Below are 12,979 nucleotides of genomic sequence, written 5' to 3'. Positions count from 1 at the left end.
CTTTTTAATATCACTCACTGGCTTGATATCTTGCACAAGTTCTTGAAATCTCATTTTAAAACTGATGGATTTTAACCTAGGTACTAATCTTTTAATGCTCCCCATCTATAAAAATTAAAATCGAATTATGAAAGGAATACATATCAGAAAAGATATAGTTTAATTTACTTAAATAATCTATGTAGCTTTCAGGAACTACAACTTTTTGTTCCAGTACAGAAATCCTACAGCATGACAGTAGGCGCTGCGGATTATCAGAGCATCTAAAGATTATTTTCACAGATTTTTTTTTTTAAAAAAAAGCATAAAATATTACTGAGAACAGAAAAAGAAAAATGATTTTTAATTAAATAACTATATGATTACAGAACTTCACAAAATTTGTTTGCCAAGTTGCAAATATATAAACAAAAGAAAAGTAATGACTTCTGAAAATTTTAAATGTTTTTTTAATTAACAGGAATTTTGAGAAGGAAAAAAAGAATTTAAAATACAAAAAAAAATTAACAATTAAATTCTTAATTTCTAAAAATTCTAATTACTTGTTTATATACTGTATAGGGACTTATTACATTTTTAAAATTTCCAATTATTCCATTCATATAAAAAGAGTGTAAGAATATTTAATTCAAATTACAGATTTTTAATAAATTTTTTTAACCCTAATTTTTATCTACCTTACATGTGCTGATTCTGCTGTAAACATGCTAGATAAAACCTGATTTTTACAACGATAGTCTCTTTCTGAGAGCGTTAGAGTCAGAAAAATATTTAAATTTATGAAGAATGTGCTGCAGGTAGACTATGTAAATTCTGCTACTGGGGCTACTGCTAACAGTAACTCAGTTACAACATCAGTTTTTTTTTTTTTTTAAACTGTTTCTACAAGAAAAAATTTTTATATAATGAATCTTAAATATGAATATCTAATAATCTTAAATATGAAAAGTCAAATGGGATAAATATTGATTTCTTTCAGATGAAAATAGAAAAACATGTGGGTTTAAATATAATAAATTAATCTTTACCATGCAATTAATTTAAACCTACATATTTTTCAAGTGCATTCTGAGAAATAAAAATTTCTAACCCCTCACCTCAATCAATGATTTTAAAGTTTTATTTGACTAACTTTTATTCATGGAATAGTTTTTGAGTGTGTATGTATGCATATTTNACTCATTAGACAAGTTCAAAATGAAGAATAAAACAAAGAAAAATAATAGACATATGAAAAAATAGAGACTTGCAGCTTAAGCTCAATAAATGAAACTTATTGTCTTTCTTAACTTTCTTCGTGTTTTCTTGTATTTATTATGTATATATATATATTCATTTATTAGGTCTAAAATTATTGACAATGAAGTTAATCTGAAATTAACAACTCTTTCCTTTTCTTGCTAGATTTATCAAAAAAAAGGCACAAAAATTTTACAACTGAAAAGTTTTAGGAGAGAAACAATGTTCTAATTGGCTTCTTGGGAATAAAAATTTTTAAAAAAAAAAAAAATTCTTTTAGAAGAGATGTTTTTTGTCGTATTTGGAAGTCAACTTTTCATTCTAGTTATTCGTAAACAAAAGTACAAGAATACATATAAAATTAACAAAATTCAAATTACACCAATTTCAATGGGGATGAAAAGGACCTTAAACAGGCCAAATGCAGCATACACTTCAAGTCGAATATCCAGTATCAGGGAACAGTATCTTTTATTTTATCTTAGTATTAATATTTAAAAGTATAAGATTAGACTATATTTTAATTTTGTATATATTTTCATCTATTTTTCTTTAAATAAGCTTTTAATTTCAAGTCAATGTATATTTTAAATAACGAAATATTAATAATGCTAATAATTGACAAAGATCATTAAAATATATTATTTGACCCATTTGAAATTTAATTTTCAAATATCATATATGCAAGATTTATAAAAAAAATATACAAAAATATTATTTGAATCAATTTGGTCTCTGTCATATTTGACATCAGTCTCAGTAACTTGTTTCATTGCAATATTACTAAATAACTTTCTCGGAGACCATTACTTTATTGCAATATTTGTGTGCTGCAATAGCTGCCAACTAAGCTGATTTCTATTCAAAATGAAATTTGAAAAATTAATAAAATTACAATCATAAATGACTAAATCTTTATTTTATAAGATTTTTAATTTTACTTCCTTATGAAAATCACAATGGTATCATCTTAAAATACATATAGTTATGCTGTGCCTACATATATAGATGAAACTATACATATTAATTAATTTATTTATATACTAAAAATACTACAATATGATTTTCAAACTTTTAAAGCAACATGTGTGAAAACATTTATATCAGTGGTTGATTACATAGCTTGCTTTTGAAGTTGATTCTTGACCTGTGACTGTGAGTTTTTAATTTTCTGATGATTTTTATTGATTTTCTTTTCGTAATTTGTTTATTCTTTTGAATGTATCTTGTTTTTCCTGGACCTCTATACAAAACCATCGGGGTACTGAGGGAGATATTTNCAGGACTGCCCAGCATAATTTCATTGTTTTGTAACAATCATAATTGTAGAATATTTGAAAGTTTCTTCAAGAGAAAGAAATATCAGTATAAAATTGCAATTTCCAGCATAAATCTGAGTTATTTATTAAATATTACTTTATATTTAGATAAATGAAAAAGCAGCATGGCTCAGCAGGAGAGATCAATGGGTTGAAGCAAAATAAAGATTTTTACAAAGTAATCATTGTATGAGAGCAAGAAAATGAATGGAATAATCCAAAATCAAAGTGCTTTCTCTCATAAGTAAGGGAAAATTTTGAAAATAAGTCCCGATGAGCTTTTAAATCACACAGAAAAAAGGGGATATTAGTAATTACAATTGGTCCATTAAATAGGTCGAGGGAATAATGTGGTTCTCACAGTTAGTAAAGGGTAAACTTTAAAATGTTAATTCATCTATTCTTGAATCCAAAAATAGAAAGAGGAAGTGAATAATTAAGGGCCAGAAAGCAGTTAATTTTGAATAAGAAATTACGAAGGAGAATTTAGATAAATAAAATGAAATAATTAGTCAAAGCTTCTTATGTTACATAACTATTTATTTTGGGCCAGATAATACTGCCTGATAATCAAAATATCCGGCCAACTGGCCAGATACATACTGAAAGCTGAAAATATCTACCTCTCTAAATTTCAAGGTGCTTATTCTACTCAATTATACATAGTTATGTACGTAATATTAATAATATAGTGCATGAATTTTCAACTAAATAAAAAATTTAGTGTTACTTTTTTAAGAATGTTGGCTGCAAACAACAAAACTTAGTAAAGCTTGACAGTTAAGGTGAAAAAAAATATTTTTAACAGATCATTAAAAAAATTCTCAGAAACCATAACTTTTATATCTTGACGGTAAGACCATCGACCACCTCAAGAACACAAAATGGTAACAATTACGAAGAACCTGTAATAGTTAGTACTTCTGAACTATACACCATTACATGAAAGAAATAAAGGCAGAGCAAACTCAAATGAAATTTCACTTATGAGTTTCCAATCATTCTTCAGCTATTCAATTTTGTCAAAATACGCATTGAGCATGCAAGGTGGCAATCAAAAACAGATAAAATTTGTTTCTTTACAACTTTACATTTTAAATTATCAGATCAATTTATTATCTATTTTTTTTAATTAAATATATATTTCTATAAATATACATACTGTGACGGCAAATTGTTCAGCTTCTGCTAAATCATTATACTGATCTTTAAATTGTTCTAATCTTGCTAGCTGTTCTGGTTCCGGCATGTACCGTATTAACTGTTGTAACATGGCATCAGTTAGTTGTTCCTCATCAACATGCAATATGTATTTTACCATGTCATTTGTAGATATTTTAACAGATCCCAGTAGAATCACTAAAATAAAAGTTAAAATAAAAATTAAACAGCTATAAGCAATATTTTTAAAATTATAAAAAATAAACTGAACAAACGTAAAAGTTGTATTGTTCAATATAAAAATTGAAACTCAATTTTCTTCACACTTACTTAAATTTTGTGCAGATTTGGCATCTAAAACTTTCAATTCTTTTACTTTTTTAGCTGGTTTCTTCTCATCAGGTTTATTTGTATCTTTTTTAACTTTAAAAATGAAAGAAAAAGAAATTAATAAAGGAAAATGAGGGGAAAAAATACAGCTAAAATATAAGATTCAAAATAAAATAAAAAGGTTTTTAAAACATATCTTTACCGAAAAAGAGCATTGAATTTTGTTTTTCCCAAGTATATAAAGCTTGATTACGGATTATATTGCTTATAAAAAGTGTAGATTACATAATATATAGATCATATATAATAGTAGTTGATACATAATAGTAGATTATATAATACACATCAAGCTTTAGATTACTTAAAGCTTGAGTATAGATTATATACGAAACTTAATCAAATTGCAATTAGAAAAAAATAAATTTTTAATACTTATAAAATTCATGTCAATTATAAAACTTGGGTTTGGCATTTAATCAATGGCACTTAAAATAATATACTAACCATACTACATCAAAATACTAAAATATTTTAACAAAAAGCATTTTAGTATTTTGATTATCATAACTGCCATTTTATAATTAATATTAAGAACAGATACAAAGCACAGTAGTACGTTAGAGTGAAAACATACCAAATAATCTTTGTATTGACGGAATTTTAATAATAAATTATGTTTGTATAAGCACAGCAAAAATTGATCTTTTTAAAAACTTGGAGTTTTTAAAGGTTTCAGTCATGAAAAACAAAATTCAAAGAATTAATGCAAACATTTCATAAGTTTATAATAGTTTAAACCTTTCTTGTTTTTAATTTTTTTATGTAAATCAAACCTTAATATCATAAACTGGGAAGGTGACACAAAAATACTTAAAGCATGAAAAACTGGCATTTTTAACCTTTTAAGTGAAGTAATAAATGCATTGGACTTTTAAAAGTAATATAGGATATCTGCACTTGAAGAACTGGAAAATAATGAGACTCTATTTTCTATTAATATTTTATCATCAATAACTTACTCGATTTTAACTAACAATTTTCATCAATATAATAATAATCAATATAATACATTACATATTTTTAATTTTTTTCCTGCTAAACCAGGTTTTCTGAATTTGAAATAGTTTTAAATTCAATAGATTTCCTTACAATGTTTTATCTTTATTTGAGATCTTTGGAGATACTTTTTTTTCATTTCAACTTGTTTATCTTCTGACATAGCAGTCGAATATATCACCTTATTTATTTTTTTCTGATTTTTCTTGGAGACGAAAAATACCAAAATTGTTCGAAACCCTTTATCAGTATCAATTTCTTCAGGATCCATTACATGTTTTATTCAATCATTTTGTAAAGAAATTCTTTAGAATATTATAATTGCATGGTTGCTTACAATGTGCTTAGCCAGGAATAAGTTTTGGGAGACCACTACAATGCAGTCAACATACAATATCATTAACAAAGTAGGTTTTTATTTAAATGGTTCTCACATTTTATGTCTTTCTTATTGTTAGGACAATAAGTGATTCATAAAATTAATCAAGAAGACGCTACTGTCTGGAAATCATGAGATGAGCTCTCCATGAAACTATCAGTCAGTCACCACTACAAAACCCACAATAAGTACCGACATACAACAAAGATGTATTTTTTATAAATGGATTTAAAACATTATCTCCTTCTTATTGTGGTGACAATAAGTGATTCATAAAATTAATCAAGAGAGAAGCTCTCGGTGAAATTGCTGTTAGTGGGGACAAGGACTTGTCACGCAATTGTCTGGCAGCATGAAAACTGATTTTCAAGAAAGCATTTTAAAAAACTAACATACAAGCAGCAAGAATATTTCATGTAAAAGGAAGTCTAGAACTAAATTTTTTTGTCTAAAAAATTTCTTTTCTCATGCGTGGAAAAATATTACAAAGTTTGACTTTACTTAACAAAGCAAAGATCATAAGCAGTATTGATACAATTCAAAGAAATGCATGCTATAAACAATCTCACATCCTTGAGTCGAACTTATCCTGAGTTTTATTTTAAGAATACTTAGTCTTCTGATGGAGAAAAAATCAATATCATTATTTAAAATTTTTTTACAGAATTTAGCATTTAGAAAAAATCATAATACATATTTAAGAATGTGAATCTCAACCATTTAAAATAATTTTTAGATTTTTTTTATACATTTATTTTACTAAGAACCTTTTAGATAAAACCTATAAAGATTCCTTTCTGCACTCAATGTTCAAGTGCCTTAAACAGTTTTCACAATGATAATAATAATATAAAATTAAATTAAATGCTGATACTTTTAGTGTAATTTAATTATTTTTGCAAAAAGTAGTGAATATTAACTAGCATATAAACACTCGTTAGACACATTTATAAATATTTTGACCAAAAATATTTAACAAAAAATTTTCACCTTGAGGCTTAGAAGAAAATTTGGAGGACAGCATTTCAAAAATATCTTCACTAGCAAGCTTTTCTTCATGAACTGATACCCAAAAAGCTTTTTCTGATAACTTCTGTGGATGAATCTACAATTGAAACAGAAAAATATCAGTTTACGACAGCAAAAAAAAAAGGAATATCAAAAAAAAAATCAAAAAAATCTGAGATTTATTTAGCAAACAAAAATACTATAAAAAGCCCTGTTAGCCCAAGAAAAAATTTCCATTTTACTTAACACGCCATAAATGTAACAATTTATCATACCAATAATTTATTATTAATCACTAAATCAAACAAATTTTTAGCTTTACCTTTTTCCAGTTTACTCGTTTTAATGGAGTGTCTAAAACATATTTCTTCTTGGGTTGCATTCCATGAGGCAAAACATTAGTTGGCGGTGGATTAGGGGAAAGACCACCAGGTGGAGGAGGTGGAAATCTCATTCCGCCCATTCCAGGAGGAGGTGGTGGAGGAGGAGGACCACCCATACCTGGAGGAGGAGGTGGTGGTGGCGGACCCATTCCAGGCATGGGAGGAGGTGGGGGAGGACCCATTCCTGGCATTGGAGGGGGAGGAGGTATTCCACTGCCAGGCATAGGTGGTGGTGGTGGAGGACCACCTCCAGGAGGCGGAGGTGGTGGAGGAATAAAAGATCCACCCATTGGATTAAATCCTTCTGGTAGTTGAGGTAATTTGCCCTAAAACAGAGTGTTCATCATAAAAATTTAAGTATTGGTAATCACTTTTAAAAAAGTGCAAGTTTGATATAAACTTACTCCTTTACGAACTTCAGAAATAATTGCTTCATATTCCCGTAATTTATTCTCAATTTGTGATAATTTGGCTTCAGATTCTTGTTTTGCAGTAAGTGCATCTTCAAGTTTTTTGCTAAGCTCTTCGCCAACCCGATCTTCTTCCTGTTTTGATTTGTCAATTATGGTTTCTGTAATAAAAAAAATAAATGCAACGAATAATTTTATATACATACATATATTTTCACTTATCAAAAAAAAAATAGAGAATTTTATGATTTTTAATTATTTGATTTATTTTTTAAAATAATAAACATTACAAACCAAAAAAAAAAAAAAAAAANAAAAAAAAAAAAAAAATACTACTTTATATCTTACCTATTAAAGGTTCAACATCAATTTTAAAACGCTTTGTGTGTCTGAAATCTGGATCACAGCCACTTTTGTGTAATATAATTTGTGAAACACATTCTTCTATTAATCTATAATATGCAGACCTAAAAGAAAATAACTTAATTCAATATTTTGTTTATTCTTGTAAAACACAAAAAAATATTGCTCCACATAACTATCTAATATGATTCATTGAAATAGCTACTCAAAGATTTTAATAACACAATAAAATGAATAATAACACAAGATAGAACAGCTAAAATATTAAACAGCACATTGAATGAACAAATACAACTGCTTTACTTGTTTCTGTAAAGGCATGCTGAAGAATTCTCAGAATTCTTAATTGAAACATCAATAATTGAAAGCATATGTCTGTGTAAAATTTAAGTTTTTTTCAATAACTGTGTAACGAAAAAAAAAGTTCATTATAAGTTGAATAATTTAAAATTGTATATTAGTTTCGTTAAACAATATATTAATTTGGTTAAAAGTTAACTTTAAGAGTCCCCCTCAGGCTTAAATAAGATTCAACTTCTTCCATGCTAACTTATTATGAATTATAAAAACACAATTTCTTTATAATTCAGAAATTAATAAATAATTTTTATTCATTGAAACATGTTTCATTCAACCTTCTCAACAAATTTTAAGGCTCTACCTTTAAAACATTTTCATCAAAGTTCCAGATTTAAAAATACCTACAGGTTAGAAATTTAAAATTTGGCCACTAGATTCAATGGAGCATATTTCAAAGGAGAAAAATTATTAATTAGTTACTGAATATATATAAAAAAAATAATAAATACCATTTGTAATTCTTCAGTTTACCTAAGGAAAGTTGAATCTCTTTACTGCTGAATAAAAATTTTATCTAGATTTGAGTAATAAATGTAAAAGTGATTACATTACAGTAAATTCAAAATGTATTCATGTTCTGAAAAAAAGCTACGAACAGCCATTTTGAATATTTATGGAGATACTCAGCCATTAAGTTTGATTATACCTATTAACTTGTCATTACTGTCTAAAAGATTATCCTTAAAATAACAGCAAAAAAATTTTAATGAAATTATTGTATAATATGTTGCATTTATAGAATTTGGAGGGGGGGGGGAATGTATCTCAAATATTTTAGTCAAGAACACACTTTAGAAGTTAGCAGGGATAGTACCATATTGAGAATTACAAATTACATTGAGATATTCAAATAGATAAATCATTATTTCTAAATTTCATCATTTCATAATTCTTATAGCTATTTATTCTTTGCCTATGATTAAGAATTTATTAAATCACATTATTCATAGTTAAGAAATTATGAGTGAGAGTAATTATTTTAAGAATAAGAGTATTATTTTACAAGTAATATAATTTAAAAAATAAATTGATCAAGTAAAGTTTACAAATCCAAAAAGAAACTAGTTTTAAAAGTATAACAAAACTAAAACTTAACATTTTTATTAAATTATGTTGAGATAAATTATGTTAAAAAAAACAACTGATATATTACTATGTAAATATTTTAAGAATAAAAATATTATTTTATAAGTAATATAATTTTAAAAAATAAATTGTTTAAGTAAAGTTTAGAAATCCAAAAAGAAACTAGCTTTGAAAGTATTACAAAACTAAAACCTAAATTTTTATTACATTATGTTGAGTTACATTATGTTAAAAAAAAACAATTCATATAATATTACTATAAATTACATAATAAATTAGTATAACTATTTAAAAAAGCTTTTATAATAAATAAATATTCAGTTTTTTTTAATTAATTATAATAATTATAATTTTTTTGTGACTTTTTCTACCTTTTTTATGTTACCAATTCGACAATTATTTTTACATATCAAACACTATATACATTTACACAATTGCAAAATTCGAAATATCTTAACTTTAACATATTGATGAGCCTTATCTAAAAAGGGAGTCCTCAGATTTCTCTCAGAATTTTTTTAAGACTATACTCCAATTAATGGTATTTTAACCCTATAATGGTAGGTTTATATGTGAAAAACATATTTGTAAGAATCGTTTAAAAAATCAAATACTTTTTTTTCTAAACTTCTGACTATTCAACATAAATATCAGGAATTCTTCCATGTATTGAGAACTACACTAACTGGAATACTTCTGAAAATTTAAAATTATATATAATTATTAACTTACCTTACAGTAATGTCATCCCGAATACAAAGCAAATGTTGTAAAATTGATAAGAATTCACTTTCTGCCGGAGTATCTGAAATTGATTGCCTTAGTAATTCATAGCAATCAGTCATATCTCTATTTTTAAGTTAAGATCTAAACAGACAAATAATTTCACAATGAAAAAAATTGGAAGTCTGTACATTCTATATAATTTATTTATTTTTTACCAATAATTAATAACAAAAATTCCTTAATTAATAAGAAAATTCAGTGCAAACTTAATATTGTAAATTCAGATAAGAACAAAAAATCCTTATATTTCATGGTAAATTCAATACTTTAAATATGGATAAACATAACTTAAATTTTTATTTTAAAATAAGTGTTTGAATTCAAAGAGTAATTTAATTGTGGTAATAAAATAATATAAAAGCTCCTTTTTTATTTCTGTGATACTTTTCTAGCATTTTTTTTTTCAATATTTCCAGAATGTTAATAATTAAGAACATAAACAATTTAACATTTCACTTTTCTTACTAATTCAAAAAGTAAAACATTTTGTTAATTAACAAAAATTTCCTTAGTTCCTTCAAATGTTTAATATTTAACTTATAAAATTCTTTCTAACTAACATCATTTAGTATGTGAGCTTTTAAAGTGAAACATTAGCTAAAATTCATACAAAACATATTTTTAAAAAAAGCTTGCAAAAAAAAAAGAATAAGACCAGTCAAATACTTAGTAAATAAAGTTCATGATATCTTAATATTAATAATCAGCAACATTAAAGAAATATATTTATTCAAGGAGGCTTAGTTCAATATCATTTTACGAATTTAACTAATTCAGGATTGCACCCTTTCTAGAAAGTAAACTAAAAGTGGCACACTTCCAAAGAAAAAAACTAACATTTTTGAGTACCACCTATTCTAATATATATACTATGATTGGTCTATGTTTATCAGACATAGCCTGTGTCTAATGCTTTCTTAGTTGAATGTTTCTAAGTTCTATTCTTAGCTGTGTCTAATGCTTTCTTAGTTGAATGTTTCTAAGTTCTATTCTTTGCTGTGTCTAATGCTTTCTTGTGATATTTTGTAGATGGGTTTTCCAAAAATGTTTAGATATACTTTGTAGTTTAACTCATGGATTGATTGAAATCATAAAGATAAGCAGCTACTCTAAGAAAAATTATAAACTTTTAATATTTAAATGTTGATGCTTAATGATGTTAAGGTTAGAAAATCTTTGAGCAAGAAAAACATCAGTTTACTAATAAAAATACTCTTTTATACATTAATGAATAAAATGTTCAATAATTCTTTGTTGAGAATATCAGGATGGTTTAACTTATGAATAATTACATTTCTTGCAATTTTAGTGCAAATCATTTCAACAGGTGTTGGTACAAATATCACATAAAATAACATGTTGAAAATAAAATATAAGGAATAGAGTAATTATAAATCAATTTTTTAATTACTCAAATGAAAAAGATTTTTTAATTATAAATTTGGAAAAATGGAAAGAAAAGTGCAACCAAGACTTAGAGACCCTTAAAAGTATAAATCCTCCTGACTTTAGATCCAAATGTTTAGTAATAAGAAAATATTTTGCCAAGCAGGAGTAAAAAACCAAAGATTTGGTAATATCTATTGATTACTGCTATGAACTCTTTTCTTAACTTTAAAATGCCTTGGTGGTAGAAGGTTAATAAGAGTTATTTGCAGTCAAAACCTTGTCATGGTTATTGAATTTTGTGTAAATTTTTAAGCAGATACAGGAAAACCATTTGCCGACCTGATTTCCACTTGATTACATTCACACAGAAAACAACAATTTAAGGAATTGTTATTTTTTGAGAGGATAAATAAATGAAACATTAACTTTTAAATTATAGTAAATATTTTATCTCTATTTTAGCATGCTTTTATTTTAAACTCTTAATCAAACATTTATTTAAGCTGTAAAAAAAAATTCTACGCAAAAAAGGATACTCTAATTCTAATCGAACATTTTCATATCGCTGAGAGAATTCATCAAAATCTTCTTCCTTATGGTCTTGAAAAATTTTCAATTGAATACTCAGCTCAGCAGTTTGATTTCCTTCGGCTTGCAAGTTCTAACAAAAAAAAATTTAAAAAAGACAATTTTATAATGATTGTAAGAGGATAACACTAAGAAAAATAAAATATAAACAACGTAACACTACTCACTTCCAAAACATCAATTAGGCCTGATCTCATGAACTCATTCCTTAAATGCAAACGGAAATCCAGGTCATCTGGAGAAGTTACTAAAGCATTTATTAGCTGTATACAGGCTATCTATGAATGAGAAATAAAAATCTATTAAAAAAACTAAGTCAAAAACTTTTCAAACTGAAAAGATTTTAAAATCCTTGATTTTCTGGAAACTCATCATTGAAATTAAAATTTAAAAAAATTTATAAATTAAAATGATTCCATACCTTTTGTTACTTTAAATAATTATATTGTGGGGAAGTATAGCCCAAACCTCATATTTATCGATGAGTAATAATATTGGGCACTTATTTGGTTTAGCAAAAAAAAATTTTACTTTGAGAAACAAGACATACTGTCAGAAATAATAATGTTTTCCTTCAGTGAAAAGCTAAGCATTTTACACTTTAGTATAAATTCCCACAGTTACAAATGTTAAATAACGAAAAGAGCATGAAAAAACATCAGCTGGATGTAGTAAAAAACCCTAACATTTTACTAATATCACACACATCGACAATTTGCAATTTAAAAACATCAAAAACATGATTTCCTTTCGAATTGCACAAATGTGCTTCATTTTTTTCTTCATCATATAGTAAAAGAAAAATACTTCTTCGAGAAATCAAGGAACTGAGGAATCGGCCGAACATTATTCAGCACATACTTTAAAATTTCAAATGAATTATTATATAATTGTTCACTGTACTTTTAACAGCTGATTAAAAAGAGCATGATTTTTAGTTGCGGACATTTTTATGATATTGCTCCTTAGAACTGTCAACACTGATAATTTTTTTCTTTTTCTTTAACTCTTTTTTACACAACTCCCAATTTAACAGATAGAATGCTCAGTACTAACAAATTCTTTAAATTGTGGTGCAAGAGTAACTGAATGTAAAGGGAACTGACTTAGTAAGACATAAAT

The 12,979-nt window shown here is 26.0% G+C and overlaps 1 protein-coding gene across 2 annotated transcripts in view; it reads right to left on the bottom strand.

Annotated features, from left to right (window-relative positions):
- The window catches only part of LOC107455275 (diaphanous related formin 1), a 46,396-nt gene that overhangs the window by 15,927 nt on the left and 17,490 nt on the right, over positions 1 to 12,979 (bottom strand). For both annotated transcript variants that reach the window (XM_043049155.2, XM_071180199.1), the window contains exons 10-19: positions 12,025 to 12,135; positions 11,806 to 11,930; positions 9,827 to 9,943; positions 7,634 to 7,752; positions 7,280 to 7,446; positions 6,815 to 7,201; positions 6,475 to 6,589; positions 4,050 to 4,142; positions 3,721 to 3,917; positions 19 to 105 (exon numbers count right to left, since the gene is read on the bottom strand). In XM_043049155.2, coding sequence (XP_042905089.1) covers positions 19 to 105; positions 3,721 to 3,917; positions 4,050 to 4,142; positions 6,475 to 6,589; positions 6,815 to 7,201; positions 7,280 to 7,446; positions 7,634 to 7,752; positions 9,827 to 9,943; positions 11,806 to 11,930; positions 12,025 to 12,135 — 1,518 coding nt within the window. The remainder of the gene's footprint in view (positions 1 to 18; positions 106 to 3,720; positions 3,918 to 4,049; positions 4,143 to 6,474; positions 6,590 to 6,814; positions 7,202 to 7,279; positions 7,447 to 7,633; positions 7,753 to 9,826; positions 9,944 to 11,805; positions 11,931 to 12,024; positions 12,136 to 12,979) is intronic.

The sequence above is a fragment of the Parasteatoda tepidariorum genome, chromosome 4, assembly GCF_043381705.1.
Source record: "Parasteatoda tepidariorum isolate YZ-2023 chromosome 4, CAS_Ptep_4.0, whole genome shotgun sequence".
Lineage (NCBI taxonomy): Eukaryota > Metazoa > Arthropoda > Arachnida > Araneae > Theridiidae > Parasteatoda > Parasteatoda tepidariorum.
This window is presented reverse-complemented; position numbering and strand designations above follow the sequence as displayed.